This window comes from Galeopterus variegatus, unplaced genomic scaffold, assembly GCF_000696425.1.
Source record: "Galeopterus variegatus unplaced genomic scaffold, G_variegatus-3.0.2 Scaffold4278, whole genome shotgun sequence".
NCBI lineage: Eukaryota > Metazoa > Chordata > Mammalia > Dermoptera > Cynocephalidae > Galeopterus > Galeopterus variegatus.
Window position 1 is genome coordinate 57,237 of NW_007730389.1, and position 18,888 is coordinate 76,124.

The following is an 18,888-nucleotide window of genomic DNA, read 5'->3' on the forward strand; positions in this document are numbered from 1 at the left end:
CCCCTGCCACGGTTCAGTCCCTATTCCCCGGGGGTCGAGTGGCTCTACCCCCGGAGGCCCAGGGCTCGCCGCGAGAGCTCGGGAGCCGCGGAGAGGGAGGCGTGTGCTTAACCCGGGCCGGGCTCTGGGAGGCCGGCTGCCCGTGGCCGGGGAGGCACCGCTGTTTGTGGGTCCTCAGAGCGCGGCTCAGGTGAGCGTTCGAGTGACCCACCGGGGTGAGACACGGGACCGGGCCCTGTCCGCCCAGGAGTGTCCTGGCTCCTCTACCTGTTGTGGGCCGGAGGGTGGAGTGCGGCATGGATCATCACTTTCCTCGAGCCTTCCATTCTCTTTCTGCAGACTTGCCTCCCGCGCCACCCGCGACCGTCTGGGGGCGCTGCGGGGCGTGGCGGCCCGCGAATGACGTGCTGCTCTTCAGCTGCACTTAACCCAGCTCCGGATTCCTTGCAGGGGGTGGTTAGTACCCGGAAAGCGAATGAATTAATCCACCGGGAAGGCAGTGGTTGAGAGGAGAGTTTCGGGTGCTGTGCTGCGGACCCCGTCTCGCGTCTGCCGGTTTTTAGTGGAGGTGGTGTCGCTTGTGCTTCTCCATCTAATGTGGTATATTATGTGGTTTTTCTCCCCCGTTAAGCTGTGATCTCCGCGGAGGCAGTGACTGTTAGGGTAATCTTTTATCTTCAGATCCGAGCACTTAGCAAGTACTAGTCGATATTTGATACAGTCTATAAACCGTATGATAGGATTAGGTACTGTGTAAAGGATTCAAATGTATATTGGCAGCCTTGGAGGTAAGCAGTGAATAGTTCAGTATGAGAAAGTGAGCAAAAAAGGAGCCAGACAGTTTTCAGCTTGGGGACAGAGAGAGTAGAAATGCCGTTTACCCAAATAGGGGGAACTGTCCTTTGGTGGAAGAATAGCATGGACTTCGTTTTCCAGGTTGTGTTTGAGGTACTTGACACATGCTTGTGGTAACAAGGAGGTTGAAAATGTGGATTTAGTGTTCAGTTTGGGTTAGTTCAGTCAGGACTAGAAGACATTTAGATCTAATCAGCATTTTAGCCATCTGCCATGTACTTGTAGTCATGAGCATGACGATTAACCAAGAGGTGGTTAGATGAAAGAACAAGGGAAGAAAATGGAGGAGTTGTCAGAAAATTAGGAGAGGATTCAGGATTGACCTACGGTGTGGAGGGATCTTTAGCACATTTAAGAGCTGAGAAAAGTTCAGTGAATGGAGACAGGGTAGTTGGAGATTACATATGTCAAAGAAAGTGTACTAATAGGCTGAGATCCTGGAGGAGTTTAGGGGATATTCCTGTCCTAGCCTTGAAAGGAGTGGGGATATGTCTTCCTCTGAGAAGATAAGGGAGTAAGGGTGATGGGTATGAAAATTTAGAGAAGTTAGTTTTGAGACTAAGGGGGTAGGGGTGGGAGGGAGATAAATGGGCTCACTTAACTGGCTATGAACTGGTGATTTTGAAAACTCAGAGACTGGAGAACTCAGGTTGCTCTTTTTGTCAGTCAGGGTCCAGTCAGAAAAGTAGAAACCACACAGTATTTCAACAGAGAGAATTTAATATAAGAATTGGTTAAATAGCTGTTTAAGGAACAAAAGGTGAGAGGGAGACCTGAAGTGACATAAAAGGGAAGCTGAAGGAAGCAGCTACAACACTTAGCTTGGGACAAGGGAAAGATGTTAGGGTTATCAGGACCTAAACCTTGAAGAGAGGCACTGTAAAGCTGGGACTTAGACTTCTGGTGTTGATAAATCAGGAATTCAGATGACGAGACCCACAAAACTGCATTTCAGATGTCTGGAGCGGGGCCCTGCTGGTGACTCTGGAGGTGGGGGTGATGAGGCTAGTGCTGGGAGTGCTAGAGACTGGGATTAAGGGCCCCAGCAAGGATGAAGGCCCATTGCTGGGGCAACATTGACAGGAACAGCAAGATAGCGGGGAAAAAGTGAATCCTTGTATCCTTTTGCCTTTACCCTCCCACATCCTTATCCTTGGGTTCCATGGGTCCCAAAGCTCCACAGGTTGTTGCTGAATAGAACCCAAGTTCACAGGGAGCGATATGGAGACATTATGATGATCTGATCATGGCACTGTAACAGCATGATTATTATTAGGTGAACCATCCTGAAAAACAGCTAAGAAACAACACAGCAGGCTCCCTGTTGCCCATCTTTTCTTACTGCTTGCTACTCTGTCCCTTGCTTACTCCCCTTTAGCCAGACATGCCAGTCATTCTCTCATCTCAAATTTACCCATTCTTTCATATCTATGTCAGTGGTCATCCTTATGATATTTAAAGATAAAAGCCATGTAATTTTTATATGCTTTGAAAGACCTAAGTTCTATACATAGAGTTAGGTTTAAATTTAAAACCTGTAGGGTATATAATACAGGTTCAAATAATTTCCAGATGTTCTTGAATATAAATGTCACCAAAACTTACTAAAATCGTTGTCTGCTTTGATTCTCTTCCTCACTCCCACCGTATATGATTTTGCCTTCTTCTTAAGCCACGTTACATTTGTGTCATTCCTATTACATTTGGCATTATCTGCTATGTACCTTAAGGATCGACTCATCTTTATTTTTTTGATGTCAAATACATGAAATGCCAAGATAAGAGAATTCACATTAGATTGAAGTGGCAAGAAGTCCAATGTGGTCTGTTTAATTGTCACCCCAAACATAAGTTAGGGACTTCCAATCATAAACCTTAAAGGGATCTGGATAAAAATATCCAGCACATTAACATTTGGTTTATTTCTTGCTTAAAGTTGTGCATTAAAGCATGTCTGGTTTTGCCAAAGTAGATGTCCTATTTAGCATTTTTTTCTCATCTTTTCTATTGTACTGGTAAAAGCCTGGCAAGGAAAACAAAATTACTTGAAGTAGTTATATCAGGTCATCAAGCTTCTCAAAATGTTGGTTATCCTTTGAAGTAAACTGTTGCCATTTCACAGTATCTTCTTTACCCTCTGAGAACAGTAAATACTTTTATTTCTATTTTTTATTTCAATTTTTATTTTTTTATGAATGTGTAAAGCCAATTTATTAGTAAATGTACCTGGAGGATATTAAAGTCATTTTATCCCAGATTTTCTTCAGCTGTCGGTATATACAAGGGTACTTCAAAAAGTTCCTGGAAAAATAGAAAGATGTGAATTTTTTCATGAAGTTTTTTTTTTTTTTTTTTTTTTTGTTTTTTGTCTTTTTTCCGTGTCCGGCAACGGATCGCAACCCTCAGTGTTGCCCCCGTACCGGACCGGGGACCGGCAACGGGATCGCAAGCCTCGGTGTTGCTCCCGCGCCTCGCTCAGCCAGTGAGCGGGAGCCGGTCTGTATGTGGGATCTGAACCCTTGGGCGGGAGTGCCGCCGCGCTTCCCAAGCGGCGCACTACCCAGTGTGCCACCGGGCCGGCCCCTTTTCATGAAGTTTTTGAAGTACCCTGTTATACGTAGATTTTTATACAGTTCTACTCATTGGGGTAATCTTGTTTTTCCTTATGGTTTTTAAAATTTTTCAGGTTATAAAGATATTCTTATATGCAAAAATAAAATGTTTTCTCATTCATTTGTTCTTTTCAACTTCCCTGAGGAATAACTGATGTTGAGTCTTTTTTGAAGAAAAAACTGAGAATCTCACCTCTCCTAAAGAGTGAGAACATAAAATAGATTTTAGAATTCTCAGTTTGTAGATCACTATTATTTATGGTGGTTCAGGTTGCTGCCACACATCTGTATGTGGGTGTGTGTTCAGAGAGGTAGCTTTTTTTTTCTTTTTTTCTACCACTTCACCTCCTGAATCATTTTACTCATATAAGTGTGGTCATTTATCACTATTAAGCTGTTCCTTTCTCTCTTAGGGATTAATGCTTCATCAAGGGATATTCTCTTGGGAATTGCTTCATCATGAGAAATCTGAAGTTACTTCGGACCCTGGAGTTCAGGGATATTCAAGCTCCAGGGAAACCTCAGTGCTTCTCTCTCCGAACTGAACAGGGGACAGTGCTCATTGGCTCAGAACATGGACTAATAGAAGTAAACCCTATTACAAGAGAAGTAAGTTACTGATGAAGAATGCTAGCACTTGGGTATGACCCTTGACTTGTCTTCTTCTAAACTTCCTTTCCCCAGTTAGTCTTTCTTTAAATCTTATTGAATTATATCTTCCTAAATAAACATTCTCTTTGCTTTATACAGATGCCACGTTAGACATAGCTTAAACAGTAACCTACCTTTAACTGTACTACTATTTTAAGCTAAGTTAGCAAAATTCTAACCTTATATTTTGAATGGACACCCTACTTTTTACCCTTTCTACCATGTAAATACTATGTAAAACAGTGGTTCTCAGCTGGGAATGCACATGAAAATCACCGTTGGAGCTTTTTAAAAATATGTTTGAGCCCCTAACCCATGTCAACTAAATCAGGATCTTCAGTGCTGGATCCTGACTTTGTTTATTTTTAAAAGCTCTTTTGGTTGATTTTGATATCTTTGCTTGATCATATTTTCCTACTAATTTATTTTAGGTGACTACATTCTTAGCCCCTTTTTCCTATACTATAGAAATCTTAGAAAACCAGTTATTAGCTTCATGTTTTATTGGACATTTTAAAAGAGACAAGGCTTGTTTTTGTATTTATTTGGCAAAAATGTCACATTACCTATTTTCTTGTTAAAGATGACAAAGTTGTAATATTTGGATTGAAAGTTTGGATTTTAATCTAGAAAAAACATTTTTGAAAGCTCTTATATTATAAAAGAAGCATTAACAAATATTTTATTTCTGGAAATGTTATGAATTGTTTTGAAAATCAGCTGGGTTAATTTGCTTATGTGTTTGCTTTGGTGAAAGGTGAAAAATGAAATTTCTTTGGTGGCAGAAGGCTTTCTCCCAGAGGATGGAAGTGGCTGCATTGTTGCAGTTCAGGACTTGCTAGATCAAGAGTCTGTGTGTGTGGCCACAGCCTCTGGAGATGTCATACTCTGCAGTCTCAGCACACACCAGGTAAATGGAAGAGTCCAGTGAGGAGGAAGTCTCAAGCATCCTCAAACAAGTCACTTGTTTTGTTTGGAACTTTTCACATCAGTAGTCATAAAATTTAAGCTTTTGCAAATTAGAGTCTTTATAATATATATTTCCTTATAAAGAAAATTGTTGGTATGGCTTTCCCTATATTTCAGGATTCTTGTAAAACTCAGTTTTATCTCCCGCATTTATTAATCAGAACAGTCAGAACATTTCAAGTGACAACTTTTGAGAAAAATAAAAACTGGCCATTCTCGTGAGATTCTTATGAGAATCTCATCCTGAATTGTAACCTTTATATCTCAATTTAGGAAGTCTTTGAAATGTTTATGTCTCTTATTTTTTCTCATAATGCTGGTTGGCTCACTTTAGAGTCCCTGAACTAGTCACTAGAGTAACACAGTATCATTACAAGCATATTTTAGACTATCAGTGAGATAGATTTCAACCTATTGCTTCTTTCTCTACTCTAGCATAAGGTTGAGTTTCTAGATTTCTATTGTTACCTTCTTAAGAGCAAGAGTTTCAAATTGTAATTGCCTGATATTTTAAAAATCTTCTTAGATTACTCCATTAGTTGTGATCTCTTTAACATCTGTCACAGGACTTAAAATATTACTAATAGTAGGATGTAGGTAGCAGCTTACATTTATTAAATGTTTACAACGTGCCAGGCAGTTTTTCAAGTGCTTTTCATGCAGAATTTTATTTATTCTCTTCTGTGACCTTATGATGTAGATTGTTTCCCATTCTTCAGAAGAGGAAATTGAGACACAGAGAGCTTAAGTCACTAGGCTCAGGTTACACTTATCAGATGGAGTTTGAACGTTGGCAGTCTAAATCTGTCACCTTCACTCATAACCATTCCATTTAGTGCGATAATAAACCTTACTCTCATTTCACAGTAAGAAATATCAAAGCCATCATGAACAACTTAGTATTTCTCTTATTTAAAAAGTATGCTTTTATTTTCAAAACATCTTGTAAAATATTTTTCCTGATCACTGAGCTCCTCCTGTCCATTTATCTCCATTTAATGGTGCTGATCCTGCCCTTTTGTGGCTTCTCAATTGTCTGAAAGAGAGTTCTTGTTTCTTATTCTGCCTTATAAGACCTTTCACTGTTTCCTAAATGTCTTTTTACCCTTATCCTCCTTTCATTCCTATGTATATGTATACTTTATTCTCTAGTTGCAGCTGAGTTTTTTTTTTTTCCTTTTTGTCTTTTTTACTGACTGGTAACGGGATCGCAACCCTCGGTGTCGCGCCCGTACTGGGGACCGGCAACGGGATCGCAACCCTCGGTGTTGCGTCTGCACCGCGCTCAGCCAGTGAGCGGGAACCGGTCTCCACATGGGATCCGAACCCTCGGCGGGAGCGCCGCTGCCCTCCCAAGCGGCGCACTCTCCAGTGCGCCACCGGGCCGGCCCTGCAGCTGAGTTTTTGACTGCTCTCTTTATGCCTTTGTGCCTCAACACTGTTTTTCCTTTTACTCTTTCTTTCCTGGCCCTAGTATCACTCTTTGAGACATCTCCTCATAAAAATTTTCCCAGATTTCCTGGGCTATTCATTATTCCTTGCTCTGAGGCCCACTTTACTTCCCAGAGACCTCAGTGATAGCCCTAATCCTCTGCAGAGTCATCTTTTTATCTCCCTGCTGAGGCAGGTCTGGGAAGAATGATAGCTATTTCCAATCACTGTGCCTAATATCATGTCTAATCCCTTGATATCTATCACTGAAGAAATGTTTGTTGAATAAGTTCACACTGGTATCTTTGTTTTTAATTGTTTTGATTGAGGTTATAGTAAATTTCTACTGAGATGCTGGTATTTTGAATTTCCCTTTTCAATTTTCTCTGTCTCAGCTGGAATGTGTTGGGACTGTAGCCAGTGGTATCTCTGTCATGAGTTGGAGTCCTGACCAGGAGCTGGTGCTTCTTGCCACAGGTAAGCTTGTCACTTGGGCCTAACTGACTTTTATAAAACTTTACTCTTGCTCTTTGGGCTTGGACCTAGTTTGCTGTGACATGACTAAATGCACCACCTTGAAGGTCAGGATTATTGGTAAATATGGGAGCCACTATGGTGCCTCCTTCTAAAAAATGATGAAGATTATTGAAATCAGCCAGCATGCCAAATACACCTCCTTCTTCTGTGGAAAAACCAAGATGAAGAGATGAACTGTGGGGATCTGGCACTCTGGTTCCTGCGTGAAGACAGTAGTGGGTTGTGTCTGGACCTATAGCACCACTTCTACCTTCACAGTAAAGTCTGCCATTAGAAGACTGAAGAAATGGAAGGAGCAGTAGAAGCTCTACCATTTGAGACGTCACTAGCCTATAATAAATGGGTTAATTTATGTAACAAAATTGCCTTGGTTTGTTGTTAATTGTATTAATTAGATGTTCTGATTTGCATTGCATTAATATTACTTTTTTTCAAAGGAGACTTGGGAATTGAAATCCTTCTAATTTGTATGGAAAAGCATGTTGAGATGGGTATTGTAATCCAGTCTTTTTTTTCAGTAGTCAAATGATATGATATAGTGTAAGAATATATACTCTACAGGTTAGATGTGTCTTAGCTTTTTTAAGTCTGTTCTTGCCAGTTTGACTTTTTTGAGATACAGTGGTGCAAACTTTTATTTTTAAATCACAGTTAATATTTAAAAAAAAAAATTTTCTAAAGGTGTGGAATATGCTAAAATATAAAGTAAAGAATATATATATATATATACACACACACACACACACACATACTGCCTCTATAAAAAAAAAAACTTCCCGTAATATCTTACAGGCTTAAATTTTAGAGTGTTTAAGTTTCAAAAAAATTTCTTTGAATGATAATACCAGTATTATAATGTAGATTGAAAGTGATTTTTTGTTTGTTTTTGTTTTTTTAAGTTTTATCTCCTAGTATATTGTTATAAAAAGTTGTTTTATGTAACTTTTTCAGTCTTTGATAATGGGAAATGAAGTCATAAAACTTGGGGAGGGTGCAATGTCAGTAGTATTTATTTTATACTCTTAAGAGCAAGAGTTGCTATATAAACAGATTCTAAAAATCCCTCTTGCATTCCCATATATTTCCTTTAAGTCTCTTTATTCCAAATGAGTCCAGTAAACCAGCACCTTTGATGAGGTATGTATTTCAAGAGATATTTTGGAAACTAGGAGTGTTGAAGTTAGTTGAGGAGGGCTCTGTGGACTTTTATGTTCAGCTTTATACAAATAAATAGCTGAGAATAAGCACCAGGTGACTTAACTAATCAAAGGTTTTTTTCTTTTGGTTTGTTTTTCTTAAGTCAAAGTGTTTTATCAGCACCACACTCTCCTGAGTGAGCCACGGGCTGGCCCAAGTCAAAGTGTTTTAAATGAGTTCTGTCTGCCCTATTATAACTCCTCAACTCCAGCTCTATAGTTTACAGTACCATAGATAAGGAATGGCAGATTTGTTACATGAAATTTAGCAAAGTTTAATTGAAAAGAAATGAAAAAAAATTTACATGAAAACAGATTTTGTTTTTGTTTTTATTTTGTTTTTGTTTGTACCCCTCTAAGGTCAACAGACCCTGATTATGATGACAAAAGACTTTGAACCAATCATGGAGCAGCAAATCCACCAAGATGATTTTGGTGAAAGTGAGTATAGCTTTATCTGAAACATTTTGTGATTTGGAGTTCCTTCTTAGTTTTAATCATTTTCTTGAACACTAATGGGCCACATCATAAGCCCAAAGAACCGTGAAGCATAAACTCCCATTTATTAAATGTCTATTAGCCCAATTCTTTCAGCCCATCCTAAATCTTAAAAGGCATACCTCTACGTGCCTTTCCAGATCTGAGGGTTGGCTTTGTCCAGAATCTGGGCATTAGAAATCTGTACTTAAGGTCACCTAGACAGTCGTTGCCCAAACCTGTAGGAAAGGCTTAGACTGGGGTTTCAGTGAAGGGGATTATACAAGCTAGAATAAGGAGAAACTTTCTGGAGTACAGTTTTGGGGAGGAGAAAACAACGTAGGTGAGGTAGAAGGCTGATTTTGTTCCTACTGATTAGACCCGAAACTGCTTTTTTTTTTTTTTTTTTTTTCCTTTTTGTCTTTTTTCGTGTCCGGCAACGGGATCGCAACCCTCGGTGTTGCACCCGCACCTTGCTCAGCCAGTGAGCGGGAACCGGTCTGTATGTGGGATCCGAACCCTCGGCGGGAGCGCCACTGGCTCCCAAGCGGCGCACTGTAGCAGTGCGCCACCGGGCCGGCCCCCGAAACTGCATTCTTATAGGAACAATCAGATTGTTTTCTTGCTAAGATCTGGCCAAGGCCATTTGGGTATTGTGGCTATGGGAGTACTGAAGGAGAAGGAAAACAGAGATGCTTAATAGAGTATGAGAAGCTCTAGCCAAATGGAAGACACCAGGTAGTTGGCCTGATTGAAGACTGGGATGAGGGAGAAGGTATTTCAACCTTTCCTGAGGTCTAACTTCATGACTTCTTTCTCCACCAATTCTGAGAAATCATTTAAAAAATTGCTACTCATTTATTTATTAAAATTAATTTATTTGTTCAGAAATCATTTTTGAGTAGGTACTATGAGCCCAAAAATGTGTTTGGTGCTGTGGATAATTAAAAAATTGTTAGGTAGATGGATTTTCCCTTTAAAAGTCCCATAAGTACTGTAATGACATGATGTGCAGGTATTAGGGTAGTGTAAAGGATGGAAAGGAGTAACTGGAGAGGGAAGGTTTCCCAGGAGAGGCTGAATTGAGCTGAGTCTCAGCTGAATTGGTGTTGGATGGATGAGGGTGAGGGTGGGGGAGTAGTCCAAGCAAGTCCATTCCAAGGGAGGGATGTTTCATGGAAACCTCATGGCTTACTCAGGGAACTGTGAGTAATTCAGCATTGCCAGAGTGGCAGGACATGAGTGTAGAATGAAATAAATGGGTCAAATCTTGATTAAGCTTTTGTGCCATGGTAGGGGATATGGACATTGAGTTATAATTGAGCAGCCATTAAAGGTTTTGATGATGAGAGGTTTAAAAATAATTTTCTAGTAGAAAGATTGCTTTTGATGGTATATTTTCTTTTTCTTTGTGTGTGTGGAGAGGTAAGAGACCAGAGGCAAGGTGATCAGGGAGGTTGCTGTAGGAATCCGGGTAAGAAATGAGGAAGGTGGGTGTAGAGCTAGAAGAGGAAAAACTTGATTGTCAATGAGGATAGGAGTACATTTTTTGGAATTATCTGAGAAACTTTTTTAGAATGTGTGCATAGTCTTCTGCCTTAGGCCAGCTTGAGAAATACCAGTTTAGAAAGTGAAATAAATAGGCATTGGGTTAAGGTGAGGAAGAAAGACTTTAGTGGGACCCCAGCCAAAACCTCAGGTGATGGGAATAAAGATGCCAGTAACTGAGAGAGGGAAGTGCTGATGTGTAAGGGACAGGTAGAGAGTTCTGTTTTGGGTTTGTTTGAGGGCCATATGAGATTGCCACACAGAGTAGGCAAATAGAAGGGCTGAAGCTCAGGAGAGGCCAGAGATATGGGATAGGAGTTATTGGTATTTAGGAAAGCCTTTCAATCTTGGGAGCAGGTGAGCTTGCTTAGAGAACAGATATGGTGCCAGGAGAGTCTAGGATCCAGGATGGAACTCTGGAGCATCCAGTTTTGAGGACAGTCATGGAGTTAACAGCACACAGCACACCTTGGGATGGGAAAATGCACTGGGCATGGCTTTTTCCACCAACTTTTTCATAAAAAGCCTAATATGGTAAATCAAGGGAAGGGAGTCCAACTTAGGGTTTTAAGTCTTAGAAATGTGTGTATCTGGGGGCCGGCCCGGTGGCGCACTGCTACAGTGCGCCGCTTGGGAAGTGCGGCGGCGCTCCCGCCGAGGGTTCGGATCCCACATGCGGACCGGTTCCCGCTCACTGGCTGAGCGAGGAGCGGGGGCAGCACCAAGGGTTGCGATCCCGTTGCCGGTCCCGGTCCGGTGCGGGCGCGACACTGAGGGTTGCGATCCGTTGCTGGTCACGAAAAAAGACAAAAAAAAAAAAAGAAATGTGTGTATCTGTACAATAAAAATCATTCTATGGAGTGATGAGTATTTTTCTTCTGATTCTGGGGTTGACAGACTTGTTCTGTAAGGTGCTAGATAGTAAATATTTTCAGCTTTACAAGCTATGCGGTCTCTGTTGCAACTACTCAACTCTGCTGTTGTAGTGTGAAAGTCGTTAGAGACAAGACTTAAACACAGCTGTTTTCTAATAAAAGTTTATTTGTAAAAGCAGACATGGGCTGTAGTTTGCAGATCCCTTCTGTAACCCCATCACTTATTATCTGATCCCATTAGAAAAGATGCCTTGCTTTGCTTCTTGGTCCTTTACCTATCTGTGGAAACTCACAGATAGAAGCTTGGGGGTTTGTACCAGGAGGCACTGCTATTTGTATACAGCAGCAAGGTGTGTTTTCAGGTACCATAGTGCTTGGATGTGCCTGTGTAGAGCAGACAGGAAATGGTCATGCTAGCCCATACTTTATAGAAATGATAAACAGATCGGCTTCATCAGAACCAACAGCAGGAGGGAAGTATTGGGTCCTGGATTTGGCTGATGCATCCTTATAGTGCCTCTTGCAGATGCATAGCAGCTCCTACTTTCAGGAATAGAAGGGTTGTGTTTTGGCAATTCTGTCCCTATATTTTATGTAAGAGAAGTATTATGATTTAGAAAGAATCCCAGTCAGTCTGGAAGGCAGAAGGCCTGTATTCTAATTTTGGGCTCGGCTGCTAGGGAGGCTCAGTCTCCACATCTACATGGGGATCCGGATCCAATGATCTACAGTCCTTACCATTACCAGTGTGGAGGTTGAACACATTTAGTTGATTGAAAGCTTACAATCAGAATTTTATTCCCAGCTCTTATCTTGGGTTTAATGTTTTGTTATCTGTGAACATGTGAGAATTCTTCTTTCTAACTTGTAAGGGGAGGGTAAGATTGCTGACTTGTGTCATCAAGAGAAGTTAGAATATGTAAGATGGCAGTAAAGCACTTTCCAGAATAAGGGCATTTCAAATTCTTCAAAATGACTGCTGCCCATAACATGCTACATAGGCTTTTCAAATATTGACTGCTGGTCAAATTATTGAGAGGTTTTAGAGGGCCAAGTAATTGCCAGTGACTAACTTCATGTAGCAGTGAAACTGCTTTTGTTTCATTTCATTTAGCTTATTGGTTGTCTTGCATGTTCTCAATCATTTGTTTTCCAGGCAAGTTTATTACTGTTGGATGGGGCAAGAAGGAGACGCAGTTCCATGGATCGGAAGGCAGGCAAGCGGCCTTTCAGGTGCAAATGGTAAGGTTGGTTTGATGGCTAAAGAGCCTTGAGTGGGACAGGTGGAAGTTCTGCCACCCACCTGGAACTCTTAGATGTCTAGTTAGAGGCCTATAATGGACAATTCTCCTCTTTTATTTATTTATTTATTTATTATTTATTTTATTTTATTTTATTTTTTTTAATTTTTATTTTGTCAATATACAATGTAGTTGATAAATATGTCCCATCACCGAAACCTCCCTCCCTCCTCCCTCTCCCTCCTCCCACCCAAGCATGTCCTTTCCATTTGCTTGTTGTAAGAACTTCAAAAAAATTGTGGTTGTTATACCTTCCTCTCCCCCCCCCCCCCCCCCCAAGCATGTCCTTTCCATTTGCTTGTTGTAAGAACTTCAAAAAAATTGTGGTTGTTATACCTTCCTCTCCCCCCCCCCCCCCCCCCAAGCATGTCCTTTCCATTTGCTTGTTGTAAGAACTTCAAAAAAATTGTGGTTGTTATACCTTCCTCTCCCCCCCCCCCCCCCCCCAAGCATGTCCTTTCCATTTGCTTGTTGTAAGAACTTCAAAAAAATTGTGGTTGTTATACCTTCCTCTCCCCCCCCCCCCCCCCCCAAGCATGTCCTTTCCATTTGCTTGTTGTAAGAACTTCAAAAAAATTGTGGTTGTTATACCTTCCTCTCCCCCCCCCCCCCCCCCCCGGTTTTTTGTTTTTGTTTTCTTTGTGTGTGTGTGGACCTTGAAAGAATAATATTAAGTGAAACGAGTCAGGCAGAGAAAAAGAAATACCACATGTTCTCACTTATTGGCGGGAGCTAAAAATAAATAAATCAATTCACACACACACACACACACACACACACACAGACAATTCTCCTCTTTAGTAAGACTGTTTAGAACCCTCAGGAAGTGAGTCATCCTAGAAAGATCCTTTTTTGTTTTTTATTGCCAAGTTGCTTTGATTTATTTACAGTGTAGCAAATAATTATAATCAATATTTATCACCCAGTTTAAAAAATAAAGCATTACAAACAGAAATGATACAGCTCGTGTAGACCTTCCTGAAATCCTTCCCCTTCTTCCCCAGAGAGCTGCTGTCCTGCATTTGCTATTGATCATTCTCATGCATGTTTTCATACTTTTCCTACATATGTCTATATTAGATGCTTTTTCTGATTTTTCCTTACTTCTGGATTAGAAAATTCTAAAGACCACGTAATGATGTCTTGATGACTCAAGATAGTACTTTTTAATCTTATAAGGAGAGCCCCTGAAGGCAGAACAGTTGTGAACACAAGAGGAGCATGCAAATGTGAGGAGTGCATACTCTTGGGGCATCTGGGAAAGTAGCTATCACATTAAGTTTTTTAAAATTCTTACATTTTATCTTAAATTTTACAATATGAATATTTTAAAAAATGTTAATTTAAAATATTCCACTGACTAAAATTAATGCCCCAGGAAGATGTGCCATGTTTATCCTCTTGCATTAGGGGTAGCATATATCTCTGTTAGAAAGGTACAGATTAGTTTATCATCATGACATTTAGTAGCTGTGAGACCTTGGCAAGTTTCTTAACATTTCTGAGGTTCAGTATTACTGTCCGTAAAGTGTACATAATGCTTCCTTACAAGGGTTGAGATTTGGAGGTAATAATATACGTAAAACAGCTACCACTGCATCAGCACAAGGAAGACACTCAAATGGTAATTTGCTGCTCTTATTTTAGTGGGTAAATAACTTTTGAAACTTTTTTTAAAAAGCAGCATAGTGTTTTTTGTTTTTTTTTTAAATTTCAAGACAGCTGGGTTGTGAGTAAAATATTCATGGTGGGTCTAATTTGACATTAAGAAAACTGCTGATCTATTCGAATCAGTAAAGGATTATTAGAGGGCAGAAAGATGGGAGTAAGTATTCCCAGCCACAACCTTGCTTCCTTGGGGTGATCTTCTACTGTTGTCTAGCTTTGGACAACTGGTTTTTATATCCCCCTGGTTTTTAAGTAATTTTATTACAAAAAGACTAAAATGTATGTAGGAGGGAAGGAACTTGGCCAAGTAAATAGTTTTTGCACATTTGTATATTCTTTCTTGCTCTAAGCAACAAGTAAATATGCTACAACTTTCTAAGACCATATAGTTTAGATTTAATACTTGTTGTGACATGGATGAATATTATAAACATGTGAAGTGAAAGAAGCCAGTCACAAAAGAACACATATTGTATAATCCCACAGACTACCTGAAACTGGGTAATTTATAAATAAATGAAATTTATTTCTTACAGTTTGGAGTCTGGGAAGCCCAAGGTCCAGGGAACACATCTGGTGAGGGCCTTCTTGTTGGTGGGAACTTTGTACAGCAACACAGAGTATCACATGGTGAGAATGGGCTGAGCAAGATATCTAACCTCACTTGCTGTCCTTCTAAAGCCATTAGAACCACACCCCTTACTCTGTGAATGGTTCAATCTATTCACAAGGGCACAGTCCTCACAGTCTAATCACCTCTTAAAGGTCCTGCCTTTCCAATATCATAATTGGCTTTCCCACTCTCTTAACACCGTTACGATGGAGATTAAGTTTCCAACACATGAACTTTTGGGGGATACAGTAGACCCATAGCACCCATTTATATGAAATGCCCAGGCAAATCTATAGAGACAGAAAGTAGATTGGTGGTTGCCTAGGACTTTGGGGGTGGAGGGAGGAGTGACTGCTAATGGATATGAGGTTTCTTTTTGGCATGATGGAAATGTTCAAAATGTAGATTATGGTGATGGTAATACAACTCTGTAAATACACCTAACAAACATTGAATTGTATACTTCAAATGGATGAATCTTATGATAAGTTATATCCCAATACAGGTGTTAAAAAAAACTACTTTAAGGAAATCTGCAGTAATATTCGAAGTTAAACAGTTTTCCATACTCAAGTAAATTCTGGAGAAGACATGTTACTCCTAGTATCTGCTACAGTGAGAGTTGTTTAGTATTGCTAAAATTAAGTTTTTTTAGTGATGTAAAATGATTCGAGTAATAAGAAAAAAAAAAAAAAAAATTAGTGATGTAAAATGATTCGAGTAATAAGAAAAAAAAAAAAAAAAAACACATTCTATTGTACTGTCCAGTATACTCTAGCTTTTGTTCATGAACTTTTTGTAAAAGCTCTTTAGGGCCTTGTCTTGGTTTGAATGTTCACAGCTATGCTTCAGAAAACAAAAGAAAAATCCATGGATTAGTCAGATGTGAGTGTTCATGTGAATGGTTTGGTTTTTAAGTTGTATTATTCAGTTCTCAGCTTATTCCCTTCCTGGGCTTTCCTAGTGCCGAGTAATGCTGATTTAGGACATTGCGTTTGTGTTGTTTTCCTACTCTCTTAGATTATCATTCACTCATTACAAAGCATTTATTGAGTTACCTACAGTGTGTCAGTTTCTGTTTAAGTCACTGGGTATATATGGCAGGGAACAAAACGCCTACCCTCAATAGAGCATACATTCTTTGGGAGGGGACAGCCATTAAAATAATGTACAATATGCTGGAATTGAAAAATGCTGTGGGGCCGGCCCGGTGGCGCACTCGGTAGAGTGCGGCGCTTGGGAGTGCGGCGGCGCTCCCGCTGAGGGTTCGAATCCCATATAGAGACCGGTCTGCTCACTGGTTGAGCGTGTTGCGGGCGCGACACCGAGGGTTGTGATCCCGTTACTGGTCACAAAAAAAGACAAAAAGGAAAAAAAAAAAAAAGAAAAATGCTGTGGAGGAAAATGAGGCAGGGTAAGGAGTGCCAGATAAATAGCAGGAGGGGTGGTTAGGGATGGCCACACTGAGAAGGTGCTGTTTGACTGTGGACCTGAAGGAAATGAGGGAGTGAGCAATGGGAATATCTGGGGAGGAGGATTCGAGGCAGAGGGAACAGCCAGTGCTCAAGATCATGAAGTAGCATTTGTTCTTGGTGTTCAAGGAACAGACAGGAGGCTAGTGTGGCAGTATGACTTTGGGGAAGAGGAGAATGGTAGGATTTGAGGTCAGAGAAATGATCAGGGTGGGCACGTGTATTAGTCTGTTTCTGTTGCTTATAACAGAATACCTGAAACTGGATAATTTATGAAGAAATACAATTAATTTTTTTCTTTTTTGGAGGCTGGGAAGTCCAAGGTCCAGGGAACGCATATGTTGAGGGCCTTCTTATATGGTGTTGACACAAGGTGTTATGTGGAGAGAGTGGAGTGAGCAATAGAGCTAACATTCTCACTCACTCTCCTTATAAAGCCATCAGAACCATGCCCATTCCTCAATGAATGGGTCAATCCATTCATGAGTACACAGTCTTCACAATCTAATCGCCTTTTAAAGGCCCCACCTTTCAAGTACCATAATAGGATTTCCCACCCTCTTAACACTATCATATTGGTGGTCAAGTTTTCAGTACATGAACTTTTGGGGGACATATCTGCCCAATAGCAGTGTGCTTGTAGCCTGATGTTATTACTTTCGCTTTTACTCCAATTGATATAGGAAACCATTGGAGGGTTTGAGCAGAGTGACAAGGTCTGATTTATGTTTTTTTTATTTCTTGTTACATATTTTTCATTTTTTAATTTTTAATTTTTTATTATACATACATGTGGGGGACAACATTGATTTTCAATAACTGTGTACAGTGTGTGGTGGTTAGATCAGTATAGTTAGCTGATTCATCATTACAATAACGCAATCATTCTTTGTGTCCATTGACCAATTCCTCGTTAGCTCCCCTCCCTCCCCCTCACCCCTCTCCTCGTCCACCTCTAGTTTTCTAAAAGTTCAATGTATTACTGTGATTGTTGTTTCTTTCTTTCTTTCTGACTCTGTCTCTCTTTATTGTTTATTTGTTTATTTATGGATTCAGCTCTCAGTTATGAGTGAGAACATGTAGTATTTCTTTTTCTGTACCTGGGTTGTTTTACTTAGGATAATTTTCTCCAGGATCATTCATGTTGTTGCAAATGGCAGAATTTCATTCTTTTTTATGGCTGAGTAATATTCCATTGTGTATATATACACAATTTCCTTATCCAGTCATCCACTGATGGACATTTAAGTTGGTTCCATTGCCTAGCCATTGTAAATAGAGCTGAAATAAACATGGGAGTGCAGGTGTGCCTTTCACCTGATGTTTTCCAATCCTCTGGATATATCCCCAGGAGTGGGATTGCTGGATCAGATGGAAATTCTATCTGTGGTTTATGTTTTTAATGGATCACTCTAGCTCTTGTGTTAAGTGAACTGAGGGGAATATGAGTGAATGGCTGAAAGCTCTTTCAGTAATCTGTGTGTGGACTAGGGAGAGAGTAGAGAGGTGGTAAGTGGTTTGACTCAGGATACATTTTGAAGGTAGAGCTACAGGCTTTATTGATATAGATCACATGTGGGCGTGAGAGAGAGGAATTGAGCATCACAACAAGGTTTGGGCCTGGACAAATGGAAGCATAAGTTTACATTGTGTAGAAATTTTCTTGAGCTGCACTTCTAGAATAGATGTATCAGTAAGACCCTGCTTTCTATTTACATTTTCTGTCCTTAATTATTTCTAGCTATAATCCATATAACATACTTCAGTACTTAACCCTTCATTAGAGGAAGTTTATGTTCTATACCATAGGACAGTTTGAGAATAAATCTTGTTAGGCTACCTGCATATTCCTTATTGTGCAGACTCCAGTACTAGTAGCATTCTGACTTAGGCTGTCACTAGAACGTGATGCTGAGTGCTCAGGTGGTTATCTCCCATCCTCGACAGTTGGCTGCTGTCTTCAAGGTCTTTAGGATTGAGATCAAGTGGCACTAGAGACTAGAGAAGAAATTCGTCTCATACTCTGAATGCAGAACTCTTCTCTCTTTTCGTCATTGTTTGCTGCTACCTTTACCACCTCAGTGGCTCTTCCTATCCACTTTCCTCTCGCCTTTTAAACTCTTCTGTGCCCTGTTGTGAAGCGTAGTAATTAAAAAAAACAAAGCTCTATCCTGTTATATTTAGACAAAAAGAACGTTTATTTCCTTATCATTACCTGATAGGTTCCTTAGCTCATTATATTTAATATTGAGATCTATAGCTCTTTTCCTCTATTGCTATGCTTAGAGGCCACTTTTTTTTTTTTTTAATTCCCAAAGAAAGATTTTTTGTTTTAAGTTCTTTTCTCTTTTTTTTGATGATTTTTGGGTCTAAGCGCTTTTCTAGAAGGGTTCCTGAAGACATTGTTTTTTTAGATAGCTTAAACCTTATATAAAAGACTTGTATTTAATGGCCCGAGGCTTATTTGATTCTGGGCCATTTAAGGTCCCCCAATGATATTTGTCTTTCTTCCTCTCTTTAGCACGAATCTGCTTTGCCCTGGGATGATCATAGACCACAAGTTACCTGGCGTGGGGATGGACAGTTTTTTGCTTTGAGTGTTGTTTGCCCAGAAACAGGTATGAGAATAAATTGCAAATAAACAACAAAAAAAGTTTATCTTATTAAACTTCAGTAAAGTTTT

The 18,888-nt window shown here is 40.1% G+C and overlaps 1 protein-coding gene across 1 annotated transcript in view; it reads left to right on the forward strand.

The window, feature by feature from the left end:
• The first annotated feature begins 88 nt into the window (after positions 1 to 88).
• The window catches only part of IKBKAP (inhibitor of kappa light polypeptide gene enhancer in B-cells, kinase complex-associated protein), a 73,451-nt gene continuing 54,651 nt past the window's right edge, over positions 89 to 18,888 (forward strand). Inside the window, exons 1-7 of the mRNA XM_008587196.1 lie at positions 89 to 190; positions 3,881 to 4,076; positions 4,876 to 5,028; positions 6,914 to 6,995; positions 8,612 to 8,692; positions 12,308 to 12,393; positions 18,727 to 18,823. Of these exons, the coding sequence (XP_008585418.1) occupies positions 3,927 to 4,076; positions 4,876 to 5,028; positions 6,914 to 6,995; positions 8,612 to 8,692; positions 12,308 to 12,393; positions 18,727 to 18,823 (649 nt within the window). The 5' untranslated portion in view covers positions 89 to 190; positions 3,881 to 3,926. The remainder of the gene's footprint in view (positions 191 to 3,880; positions 4,077 to 4,875; positions 5,029 to 6,913; positions 6,996 to 8,611; positions 8,693 to 12,307; positions 12,394 to 18,726; positions 18,824 to 18,888) is intronic.